Source organism: Chrysochloris asiatica, unplaced genomic scaffold (assembly GCF_000296735.1).
Source record: "Chrysochloris asiatica unplaced genomic scaffold, ChrAsi1.0 scaffold00053, whole genome shotgun sequence".
Classification (NCBI taxonomy): Eukaryota; Metazoa; Chordata; class Mammalia; order Afrosoricida; family Chrysochloridae; genus Chrysochloris; species Chrysochloris asiatica.
The window spans coordinates 13567319-13580459 of NW_006408571.1; the positions used below are offsets into that span (position 1 = coordinate 13567319).

General features: G+C 39.0%; 1 protein-coding gene across 1 annotated transcript in view; it reads right to left on the reverse strand.

Moving 5' to 3' along the window:
• Nucleotides 1-12818, reverse strand: part of GNE (glucosamine (UDP-N-acetyl)-2-epimerase/N-acetylmannosamine kinase) — an 82329-nt gene extending 69511 nt beyond the window's left edge. The window contains exon 1 of the mRNA XM_006863104.1: nt 12766-12818. Within this exon, the coding sequence (XP_006863166.1) occupies nt 12766-12806 (41 nt within the window). The 5' untranslated portion in view covers nt 12807-12818. The remainder of the gene's footprint in view (nt 1-12765) is intronic.
• Between the last annotated feature and the right edge of the window lie 323 nt (nt 12819-13141).

Consider the following 13141-nt stretch of genomic DNA (forward strand, 5'->3'; position numbering starts at 1 on the left):
GAAGCGAAGCAGGGGCGACTGGGTTATAGTGAGATGCTTTGGGCTGGGCTTGTGGGTCTCTAAGTTGGTCGACCCCACCTCAAAGCCATGATCCTCATGCCTTTATAGCCCCCCATTTTTGGTAGCCAATGTCTAAGCTCCCTGTCCCTGTTAACCCTGTGTACTGAGGGGATAAGCCTGATCCTTGATGTGAAGATCCCTTCCCTCGCGGTTGGAATTTTGAGCAACTACATCCATAAGCAAAGGTTAAGTTCATCAAATTGTAGCAATTTACACTTGCTTCCTGTATCAAACTTCCTTATCTTTCTCTAGTTGACTTCTGGTCAGCAAGCCCAACAAGCTATGTCAAATGGGTACTTTTGCAAGTTTGGGCATTCTTGCATGGCTTCCCCCAAAATTAAGTTACGCTTAATTTTGACATACCAGTGTGATTCGTGCCAGATGAACTTCTTGGTCCCCTTTTTGACGATCTTGGGATTCACCAAGGGCCTGAGGGCAGTCATGATGGTGGTGGAGATGGCTGCCTCCTCCGTAAGCAGCGCCGAGAAAGAGAGCACTTTTATTAACTTTTTTATATGTTCTTGAATAGACTTTTTTCATTTGTTGTTTGTCCTTAGGAGCATTTCCGGAGGTTTGTTTTGTTGTTGTTGTTGTTTTGTTTTATTTTTAAATTTCTAATGTGATTTGGATGAAAGTCTACATAACAAAACATTTTTTCATTCAACAATTAATGAAAATTTTGTTTCATGTTATTGATTTCAATTCCTACAATGTAACAGCACTCATACCATTTCCTCCCTGTGTTTCCCATTTCCATTCATCCTTCTTCCTATTCCTTCCTGCCTTCTGAACTTTGTCTCTGGGCAAATGCTGCCCTTCTCATCTTGAAAGGTTGATTGTTCTAAAGAGTGCGTACTTCCCTGATGTTATTGTTCACTTTATAGGCCAATTTATTATTTGGCTGAAAGTTGAGACACAGGAGTGATTTCAGTTCAAGGCCCAACGGATGTCTAAGGGCCATGGTCTCGGAGTCCCACCAGTTTCTATCTGACCAGTGAGCCTGACTAGTTTTTTTGTTTATTTGTTTCTTTTAAACTTTTTATTGTAAATTGAGTGAAGGTTTACAGACAAGATCATAAGATTTACATTCAACAAATCATATACTTTGTTTCATCTCAATGATTGCAATCCCCTCCATGCAACATCAGTTATGCCACTTCCTCCCTGTGGCTCCTATCTCCTTTACACTCACCTTCCTATCCCTTCTCAACTTTGTCCTTAGGCAAATGTTGCCCTTTTGATTTTAAAGGAGTTCTTTGTGAGAACAGTGAATACACCTTACTAGTAAATACTGTTGTCCCCTCTATACCTATCTACTAGTTGACTGAAAACTGGACCATGAAGGTGAGTTCCTTTTCAGACCTGAAGGGTGGTCAAGGGCCATAGTCTAAGGTTCCTCCAGTCTCTTTCTGACCAGTAAGCCCAGTCTTTTATTATAATTTTCAGTTTTGTTCCACATTTTCTCTCAGTCTATCTGTGACCTTCTAATGTGATCACTTTCTGAGCAATTGGTAGCCATCTAGTTCTTCTTATCTCAAAGTTGTGGAGACTGATGTTCACATGCTTCATTAGTCCATTGGACTAATTGATTCCAAGCATCTTCAGTTCTCAACACTCTTCTTTCTTCCATACATGGAGAGACAAATCATTGTACCTTTACATGGCCACTCATGAGCTTTTAAGGTCCTAGTCACTACTCACCAAAGCAGGCTATAGAGCATTATCTTTGTGGACTATGTTATGTCTATTAACCTTGGTGTCTCCTGAGTCTATGGTCCTGAGCCCCCAGACCCAGAAACTCATTGCCTTAAGAAACTTGACAATATCTAAGAAACTGTCATCATTGCTCCCTCTGTATGGGCTACCACGTTCATAGTTTGTTTGCTGCAAAAGTAAATATCCGTATCCAAATACCCTTTCAAGTCTTTATCTATTTGTGGGTATATCCACACTCTTCCTCCCATACCCATTCAGCCTATAGTTCTGTCCATCTATCCACCCTCTGAACACTGTTGTTCCAAGGTTGTGTATATAATACTATTTACTTCTGTCCCTCTTAGCCCTGCATACCTCCCTGTGTCTTTACCTGTCTTCATAATTTTTCTGCTTATCTCCCTTTTCTTGCATATTGCCCTTCCTGCCACCCAAGTTAACATGTATCTACCCTCTGCCAGTGAATTTCTCTCCCTTCCCTCCCACCCCTGTTCAAAGATTATTTCTTTTAGCATAAAAAACATTTCCTGAGGTTTTGCGATAGTGGTTGCATACAATATTTGGCCTTTTGTTGGTCCTATTCAATATTTGTCCTTTTGTGACTGACTGATTTCATTCAGCATAATGTCCTCCAGGTTCATCCATGTTATGAGGTGTTTTGCAGATTCATCATTATTCTTTAGCATTGCATAATATTCTTTGTGTATGGACCAAAGTTTGTGTATCCATGCTTCCACTGATGAACATTTAGGCTGCCTCCATCTTGTTGCTATTGTGAATAGTGCTGTGGTGAACATAGATATGCATAGATCTACTCGTGTCCTGGCTCTTAGTTCTTGTGGATATATACCAAGTAGAGGGATTATTGACTCATACAGTGGTTCTGTTTCTGGGTTTCTGAGGAAGCAGTGTCATTCACGTTTTTATGATTTAGGGTTTTACTCTACATTTTTCTTTCACTCTATCCAAGACCTTTTATTTTGATCCCTTTCAGAGAGGTGGTAGTGGCAGCTAGTTGATCACCATCTACCCTCGAGTACTGATTTATCCTCCTATCCCCTTCTTTGACAGAAACTATCAAAAAACATTTCTTTTTGTGAGAAAATCTTTTCTTGATATTTTATAATAGTGGTCTCATGTTTGTCCTGATTTCATTCAACATAACATGTCTTCCAGGTTCATCTACATTATGAGGTAGGTGTTTCTCAGTTTCTTCATTATTTTTTAATGTTGCATAGTACTCCACTGTGTGTATATATCATAGTTTGTTTATCCAGTCATCTGTTGAAGGGCACTTAGAATATTTACTTATTTTTGCTATTGTGACTAGCACTATGATGAACATGGGTGTGCATTCATGTCATAGTTCTTATTTCTCTAGGCTATATACCTTGTGGAGTTCTGGTGTGGTGCTGTGGATTAATGTGCTGGGCTGAAAGGTCAGTTTGACACACAGGATCCATGGTTCAAGGTCACCAGCCACTCCTCGGAAACCCTATAACAGGGTTGGAACTGACTCTACAGCACGTAACAACAATAAACAACATATACCTTGTAGTGATATTTCCAGATCATATACTGTTTTTATTTCCAGTTTTTTAAAGAAGCACCATATTATGTTCTACAGTGCTTTCACCATTTTACAGTTCTAGGGTTCCGGTTTCTTCACATCCTCGCCAGCATTTGCTGTTTTCTGTTTTTTTGTACTTTGCTATTAATGTGGGGTGAGATGATATCTCATTTAAAAAATTTGCATGTGTCTAATGGCTAATGTGTCATCTCTATTTTTCTTTGATGATCTTCATATGCATATGTGATTCACAGGTAGATCTTTGATCTAATTTGAATTTGGTTTTATATATGGTGTGAGATCTGAGTCCCATTTAATTTTTCTGCCAGTGGATATCCAGTTTTGACAGCACCATGTATTAAAGAGATGATCTCTTCCCTATTTAGTGCATTCCAACCCTTTGTAAAAGATTAGCTGTCTGCAGGTGAATGAATTCATTTTTGGACTCTCAATTCTATCCCATTAGTCTATGTATCTGTTGTCGCAACAGTACCAGGCTATTTTGACTACCATGACTGTTTGGTAGGTTTTGAGATCAGGAAACATGAGACCTCCTACTTTACTATTCTTCTTTTGTAGTACTTTGCTTATCCAGGGTCTATTCCCTTTCCATATAAAGCTGGTGAGTAGATTTTTCTATCTCTTTAAAGAATGATGATGGAATCTGAGTCAAGATTATATTACATCTGTAGATTGCTTTGAGCAGCATTGACATTTTCACAATGCTAAGTCTTGCTACCCACGAGCATGGCCTTTGTTGTTGTTAAGTACCTTCAAGTTGGTTCCAACTCATATAACCTTGTAAAGAATTTTTAAGTAGTGGTTGGGGGCTTTTAACGACTGACCTTGATGTTAGCATGGATGAGCATGGCATAGCTTCCATTTATGCATGTCTGTTAGTATTTTGTAGCTTTCTCTGTATGAGTTTTGTGTGTCTCTAGTTAGATTTATTCTTAAGTACTTCACATCTTTTGAGCGGCTATTGTAAATGGTATTGTTTTCTCTTTGTAAAGGAACCTGACTAATTTTTGTATGTTATCTTGCATCCTGCCACTTACTGAATCCTTTTTATAAAATCCATACACTCCTTCAATATTGTAAACCTGAGGCTTGGAAGTATTTTTTCAGTTCTTTCAGCTTGAGAAATGCTAATTGTAGTCTTCTCATTTGGTTTTCTAACTCCATGTTTTTGTACATTTCATTGTATTTACTGTGCTTCTTATTGTTCTGTTATTATCCAAGTCATTTCAGTTGGTCTTGTTGTGATGTCACCTAGTTCATTCCTAATCCACGTTATTTGCATTTCTCCTCTTTGTCCTTTGTTAAATGTGCCAGCTATTTGTCAATTTTATTAAACCTTTCAAAGAACCAACTTCTAGTCTTGTTTATTCTTTTAATTATTTTTCTGTTTCCTATTCCATTTGTTTCTTCTCTAATCTTTATTTCCTTTCATCTGGTGACTGTAGGCTATTTTTGCTGGGGTTTTTTTAAGTTTTATTGTGAATTATGTGATAGTTTACATGGGAGAACATTATTTTTACATTCATCCTATCATATATCATTTCATTGCAATGAGTTCAATCCCCTGCATTCATCATCAAACAATCAAAGGGTACACCCCGCATGACCGCACACCCCCCCACCCCCACCAGCACACAGCCCCTTTCCCTCCCTGAGTCTACAGTTCCCAGTGGCTCCATCTCTCTACGTCATCATCTCTGCCTCCATCCCTGGCATCACTGCTTCTCTGGATAGGGTTCCACACTTCGCTTTTCTCCTGTAATGGTTCCAGGGACCTCCACTTCTGAACTGCAGAATCAACCACTCCCCTCCTTTTGTTATAAAACATGCCATGGCAACATGCTCTGCCATTTGAGGAGATCTTCAAACACAGGGGTGGAATGCATGTGGCATCTGATCTGCAAGGGCATGCCTCTGATCCCAGGCAGGGTAGGGACAAAGTAGGGAGGGGGTGTCACAAACCACTGGTTGGGTGGGGTAGGGTTGGCCACATTTCTGGTCACCAGGAGAATGTGAGTGGGAGTGGGGAGATACACATTTCTAGGCCTCAGCCACCATTGTGGGCACAGGTGCAGTCCTGGGTGAGCAGTGCCTGTTGTCTGGTTCCTGCCCTGGTTGGAATGCTGCTTGCAATAATTCAAAATAGCTGTGCTGTGCTTGGTCCATTGACAACTCACTGCTTCATATGTCTCTTTGTGTGGTTTTTTTTTTTTCCATTCAGTTTCTTCTCTTAGTTGATACTTGATCGACTTCTTTATTCTTTTCTTTGAAACTCAAGGTTCCAGCATTATCATCTGTTATCTGTTTTATTTAGTTTCTTGGGCCTTTGTTATAGAGGGTCTGGATAGCATGTTTGCTTAGTCTTCCATCTAGCCAAATGTCCCTGCAGAGGTTTTACATGGTTGTTTTTTTAAAGTTTTTATTGTGAACTGAGTGATAGTTTACATGGGAGAACATCGGCTTTATACTATCAGTTCATTGTATGATTAGAATCTCCTCTGTGCATCATCATTCAACAGTATTTGCTTCCATTCCCTCTGTTGTTTTTTTTGGGAGGGTTGTACACAGAAACACTCAGGAGTATATAATAATTTAAACAGCCAAAGGGCACATTCTATAAGCCTGCCTCCTGGCCGCCAGCACACAGTCCCTCTCTTTCCATGAGTCCAGAGTCCTCAGCTGCTCCTTCTCTCCATGTCCTCATCTCTGTCTCCATCTCTGATGTCACTGCTTCTCTAGATAGGGTCCTGCATTTTGCTTTTGCACTTCTCCCTTGATGATCCTAGGGTCCTCTGTTTCTGGACTGTAAGATTAACTACTCCCCCATTTTTGTTACAAAACTTCTACCTTTACAGTTGTGACAGTCTCAAATAGTCATGATAAAAATTGTTCACTATTGAATCATAAGAATTTTATCCACATCTCTTTTCACCAAACCCATCTAGACAAGATGAAAACTGTTCAGTGGGGGGTTCTACCTTCCCCCACACACTCTTAAACTAAACTCCTTCTTGAAACCTTGTTCACTTTGCACCTTTATCACTCCCTCATTTTAGGTAGTAAATGTCTAAGTTGCCCATCCCTATCTACCCCGTATACAGAGGGGATAGGATTGATACTTGATACTTGACTCCTTCCCTCTCTGTTGGTATTTTGAGCTACTACATCCATAAGTATAAGTCAAATTCATCAAACTGTAGTAATCTATACTCATGTCCTTTATCAAAACTTGTGTTGTTGTTTTTTTTTTAAATTTTCCTCTAGTCGAGTTCTGATTATCAAGCCATCAAGGCTAGGTCAAATGGGTACTGTCTGCAAGTTTGGGCGTTCCTGTGCATCTCCTCTCACTTCATATCAGCTGGATGCTTCACTCTCAGTTCTAGCCTCTGTGGCTATGTCCTTGTCCATAGGCTCAGGTGTCCCCAGGTCTCATCACTCTTCGGACTAACCAGCCCTTCCTCTTCTCTCTGTCATCTCCAGGTCAATGGGAGTCTATGGAACATGATTGAACTCAGCCCATTTCTTCATTGCTGCCTTTCCCCCTCTTCCACTCACCAGTAGACCAACACCAGTGGTCGCCAGTGAGCTTACATGCCTGCTCATGTGTTCCCTTTGAGTTTCAGTCTTAGAGAGGGGGTTTGTCCTGAAAGAACTTGATTGCTTGCCTTGATGGCTCCTCAGCAAACAACTTGCTTGTTCTTGTAGTAGCCAATCATACTGCCATTTTTGTTTTGGATTTTTCCTGCTAATTTTTCTTTGAAGATGTATCTTCTGTTTCTCTAGCTGTTCCTGACTGGTCTGCTTGTCCTTTTTAGTGATAATGTCCCACCTCAGAAGGTTCTGGATGGGGCTCAGGATGCCACCTAAAGTCCTATACACTGCAAAGACTCTGCAAGAAGCCTATTTCACTGGGCAAGTTCTAGAACCCTTTTTAGGTATTCCAATCAGTTATAGGCTGAAGACAGGCTTACAAGCTTTCTGTAATCATATTTACTGATATTCCTTTCTATCCCACTCAAGTATCTATTTTACAATAGTTGGCAAGGGAAACCAGTATTCATAAAACAGTTAAGCATCTTAACATTATTTCCCCTCTTCAGACTATGAAAGCCTTTACATGGTTGTTTTAAAAATAATTTTCACTAGTTTCATTGAGGTGCTTGTCAGCTGACCTTCTCCAGTGTGATGCCTGATGTTAATCTCCTGGTTAATCACTTTAAAAAACTTCTTTTACCAAGTTATCACTTTACTTCATAAAAGTCACAGTGGGTTCCCATTCACTGTAGAATAAAGTATGCCTTGGTGATCAAGTGAAGCATTGAAGGTCTTCAACAATAAGGCTCTGATCTCTTCCTGCCCTTAATAGTCATTATTCTCCTACCCAGATCCTTCTGTCCTTTACCTTTGTTTGTATCATTCCCCTCATTTAGAAAGCTATTTCTTAATCTATGCTACTTGTACCCTACTCTAGTTTAAAATCCTACTTAGTCTGACTTAGCCATCCCAAGACAATCTCTCCCTCCTCTGAATTCCTGCCACACTTTTCTTAACTACTCATTACATATTTTAAACTAAGTATTTGGTATCTGTATATGTGTACCTATCTATCTATCTGTAAAGTAATACATCTTTTTTTTTTTTTATAAGGAACCTGAGAAAATCAGTTACATTAGTAACCTCACTATATATGTGCTATTTCTTTATTCAGAGCATAAATTCCTTAAAGTTAGCTCTGTTAGGTATATATGTCTCCCTAACAATTCCTTGAATAATACCTTACTTATGAAATACAGTCATTAAGTATTCTTTTAGTCAAAGGGAATTATATTTCTTATCAAAGATTCACTGCAATCCCTATTCTTTTCTCTATGGTTAGTCCAAGTTGAGGAGCCCTGGTGGTGCAATAGTTAAGCACTCAGCTACTAACTGGAAGGTTGGCAGTTCAAACCCATCAGTCACTCTACAGAAGAAAGACATGGCAGTTGGCTTCTGTAAAGATTTATAGCTTTGGAAATCCTATGGGGGCAGTTCTACACTGTCCTATAGGGTTGCAATGAGTTGGAATTGACTTGATGGCAACAAATTTTTGTTTGATTTTTGTCCAAATCACTTGTATGCAACCTCCCTCATTTACTCTTCTCCAGAACCTAGGCTTATGATCTTAGTAGTACAACACTGTTCCTCACTCTTTACAGCAAATCAAATATGAAAGAACATGGTGGATTAAAGAACAAGAATACATGTAATGGTGTTAGAAGGTAGGTATAGGGATGCAGAAAGTAATTGAAAATATATCTAAGATGTGGATAATATTGTCAATTTGATAAGGGTCTTGCATGATGTCATGCTAAGGAGATCAGATTTTCTCACTAAAAATAGAAGGATTTTTTAATCAGAGGAGTGACATGATCTGATTTGCCTCAGTAGAATTGTGGAGGGTGGGTTGGAAAGAAAAGGAAAGACTGCAGGAAGGAAGGCCAGTTAGGGATCATATTTTAGGACATAATTAAGTTAGTAGTTATTGTTGTTGAGTGCTGTCGAGTTGGTTCTGACTCATAGTGCTCCTTATAGGGTTTCCAAGGAGCAGCTGGTGAGTTTGAACTGCCAACCTTGAGATTCAAACCAACATTGTGATCCAGTGCTTATCCTACAGCTCCAAGAGGATAGAATCAAGGAAGGTTGAGAAAGAATGGGCAGAACTCAATAGCAGAAGTGAGATTGGAGGGATATTGATGAAAGAAAATTAAGTTTCTACTTCAAAAAACTGGGTGGTTGATAATACTGTTATCTGACTAGAGACACATGCTTGGGTATGGACTGGACTAAGAAAGAAGACAAGTGAGCGCTAATTTAGATATGTTGACTTTGCATAACCTACAAGACATTTTTATGAGGATCTGGAAAAAGATATGGGTTGGAAATACAGATTTGTGTGCACAAATCACTTCATAAAATTTATCTTTATTTTGAAACATGCTGGTCACTCAGCCCAAGGCATTCAGTTACATTTCTTGTCCTACAAGTTTCACTAGATTTTTTCTAATTCCTTTGACTCGCAGTTTGGTATATATTTATTTTTAACCAATTCAGAAATCTACTTGGCTACTAACAGAAAGTCCAGAGGTTTGAGTTTACCTAGAGGAGCCTTGGGAGAACATTTTGGGAGTCTTGGTGTAGTTCTGTGGGCTAATGCGCTGGACTGCAAAGTCATTTGACCACAAGGTCGGTGGTTCAAGCTCACCAGCCACTACTTGGAAACCCTATACAGGGTCGCTATGGGTCGGAAACGACTTGACAGCACTTCACAACAACAACATTTCTGAAAAACCAGCTAATGAAAACACTAAGGAGCACAACTGTACTGGGACACATGGGGTCACCGTGAGTCAGAATTGACTCAATGGCAGCCATTTGTTTTCTTAGATAACTAGCTAATGTTATTAAATTTCATTTTATAGGGTATTAACTTCTGTGAAAAGCCAGGGGTTTCATTCTATTGTACTATGTGTTCAACATTTAGTGGTGCTTTTCTGGCCACAGTTCCACATTTTCATCTCAGCTTTTCCAACTGCGCATGCACTTAAAGCCCTCCAGCTTCTTCTTTCTTAACCCCTTCTTTGCAATGTTGGTCACTGCCTCATTCTGAAACTTTCTTCTTCCTAAACTCCATGGCATCTCTTGATGCCCCATTCCAACTTCTACGGCTGCTACACCTCCTCAAACCCCTACTAAATGTTCATATTTCCTAGGATTTTGTATTTAGCCTTCCTTTCATCTCATTTTAGTATATACCCAGCATGACTTCATCCATTAGCATGGTTTAACAACCAACCATTTAATATTATTTCTAAATCTGACTATTTTGCCCATTTTTCAGTCTAAGCCCAAATATCCAGCTACTTATTGTTGTTGTTATTAGGTGCCATCGTGTCAGTACCTTCTCATAGTGACCTTTTGTACAACAGAACGAAACACTGTCTGGTCTTGGGCCAACCTTACAATTGTTGCCACACTTGAGCCCACTGATGCTGCCACTTTGCCAATCCATCTTTTTGGGGATCTTCCTCTTTTTCTCTGACCCTCCACCTTACCAAACAACTGTTCGAGCAACTTTTCCCTCCTGACAATATGTCTGAAGTATGACAGATGAAGTTTGGACATCCTGGCCTCCAAGGAGCACTCTAGCTGATTATAGTACATGTCTATTTAAATATGTTCTACAGGCACTTCAAATCAACTTGTCCAAAATGATGTTTTCTTCTTCCCCATAAACCTGGTTTTCCCCCCTCTGTTTTAGTGACTAGTGAATGAAATGATCACATACTCAGTAACTTGGAAGACATCTTTAACTCATTCAGTTGGTCACTTTTATACTTTAAAAGAGTATTTTCCTAAGAGCAGGAGTGGAACATGAGATTTTATTTTAAAAAGTGGCAACAGCAGAGACAGTAACCGAGGCGATGGCATGAAGAGGTAGAGTAGCTGCGGACTCTAGGCCCATGGACTGAGAAAGACTGTGTGCCTGCAGGCAGGAGGCTGGCTTGCAAAATGTGTCCTTTGGACATTTAAATGAATATTTTTTGTTTTGTATGTGTACATCAAGTAATTTTGGTTTTTTTGATTTGTGAAAAATAAGATATGAAAGGGAAGCCATTGGGAGGAAGCAGGAGAACTGTTGTTGCAGGGTGCAATCATTCAGGTAAAACGAAATGTATGATTGGTTTAAGGTAAAGCTGATGATCTTGTCTGTTAACCTTCACTCAATTCACAACAAAAAGTTAAAATAGCAGAAACAACAGTATTTTCCTAGAAGAGAACGTAGTATGACTGAAGACAATAAGATGGGAATGAAAGTAGCAAACAGGGCAGCCTGACAGACGAAAGTTCTTACTGAAAAATATTATTGGATTTGTAAGTAGGAGAGTGCATTGGAAGAGAACTTAAAAGTCACTTTTAAGTTACAGAGTACTTCAGAGTTAATATGCTCATAGGCAGGTGACTGAAATGGTAATTTCAAGAAACATTAAAAAAATCAGTCAAATGGAAAATGAGTGGGAAGTGAGTCGGAGAACTACTTTATAATTAAAGACAAGGATTTCTTAGATTTTATTGAAGACACAAGGGGGAAAAAGGCAGAAGTTCCAGCTAGGAGAACAAGAAGTCAGACTTTGAACTGAAATTGAAGTGCAACTGCTATTAAAAATATCAATTCTCGTTGAAGAAGGCACATTGAAATTAGGTCTGTTACTGCATTAGCAATATAGCTGGAATTCAACTGTACTGAAAATCATTGTAAGCATGACATCATCTGACTGAAAAGTTCTTATGAACAAGGACTCCTTTTCCTTAAGCAAAATGCCAAAAACATCAAACCAATTGCCACTGAGTCAATTTCAACTCATAGCATCCCTGTATAGATAGGGTTTCTGAGGCTGCAGTCTTTACAGGAGCATAAAGTCTCTTCTTTTATCTGTTGTGTGGGTTTGAACATCCGACCTTGCTGTTAGCACTTCTGTGCTTATCCTTAAACACAGTTGCCCTTTAGAGTAAACATATTGATTATGATTATGCTATGTTCCGTGGGAAAAAGATGAGGCTTTCTGCTCCCGTAAAGATTTACAGCCTCAGAAACCCTGTACAGGTTCGCTATGAGTCGGAACCAATTCCACGGCACATAACAACAACAACAATGTATATATAAATACAGAGCAAATACATAATTATTATCTTCAATAATACTATGTTCTCGTATATATTTTACATCACCTAATTGAAATGTGCTGATTTCCTAAATAGCTCAATTTTCATATGCCTCAAATATTTTAATAAACCACATTATAGTATAGCCACGATATGACATTTATAGATAAATATGGTCATTTTCTTTTTCATATGGCTCAGATATGTGTTAACTGAACATGAATATACCTCCCACCCAATGTGGTCAGTAAATAGTCAAATAACTGGGGTGGGGATAAGGGAGAAGTATAAATCAGACAGCTCTTAATGTTCTGATTCAGAGGGAAACATTAAAATATTGGAATAAGCTCCAGCTAACATTGCACTTTTTTAACATAAACTTTGTATTTATGAAGCATGAAGCAGAGGTTTCAAAGAATAGAAGCAAACACACATTTATTTGATGAACGTGTCAGGAATCTGAAAGAGTTCCATTTTACCTTTCAGTTCTGAAAATGAGAGCCTGAGTTTCAACACAGTGACTGGGAAACAAATAGGAAGAATAAAATGACTAACCCGAGCTAGCCATAACAATTCCATTTAAAAAGGTCACGGATGTGATAGATTTTAGACTCAAACTTTCCTTTCCTCCTTATAATTTCCTCTACTTTCTGTTTGCAATTTTAATAATCAATGCCCTATTAAATTGCTAAATTACTTACATGAGGTCCTTGAAACGATGGCTCCCTCTGAAGATAGACATTGATTTCCATCCTGTAGCACAAGTTTATATCCCAGTGTGATCTGAGCGAAACGAAGCTGTTCTCTTTCTTGGTTTAGCTGCCACAGAGCAGACGCTGTTAAGTATCTGAATTCCACATGCAAATGAAGCCCCGCCTCTCTGTAAAGAGAGAGAGGCAAAAAAAAAAAAAGTGCCTCTGAATTCTTCCTGTATTTCTGAACAGGCATTTGAAAGTAGAGGACAGTCAGGATCTGAGTGTTACTTCCCTGGTTTTGATAGACATTTGAGTGATTGAATTTTCCACTAGAAAAGTCATTATTGTCTTCTGAGTTTCTTGAAGTAGAAAGAAAACAAAA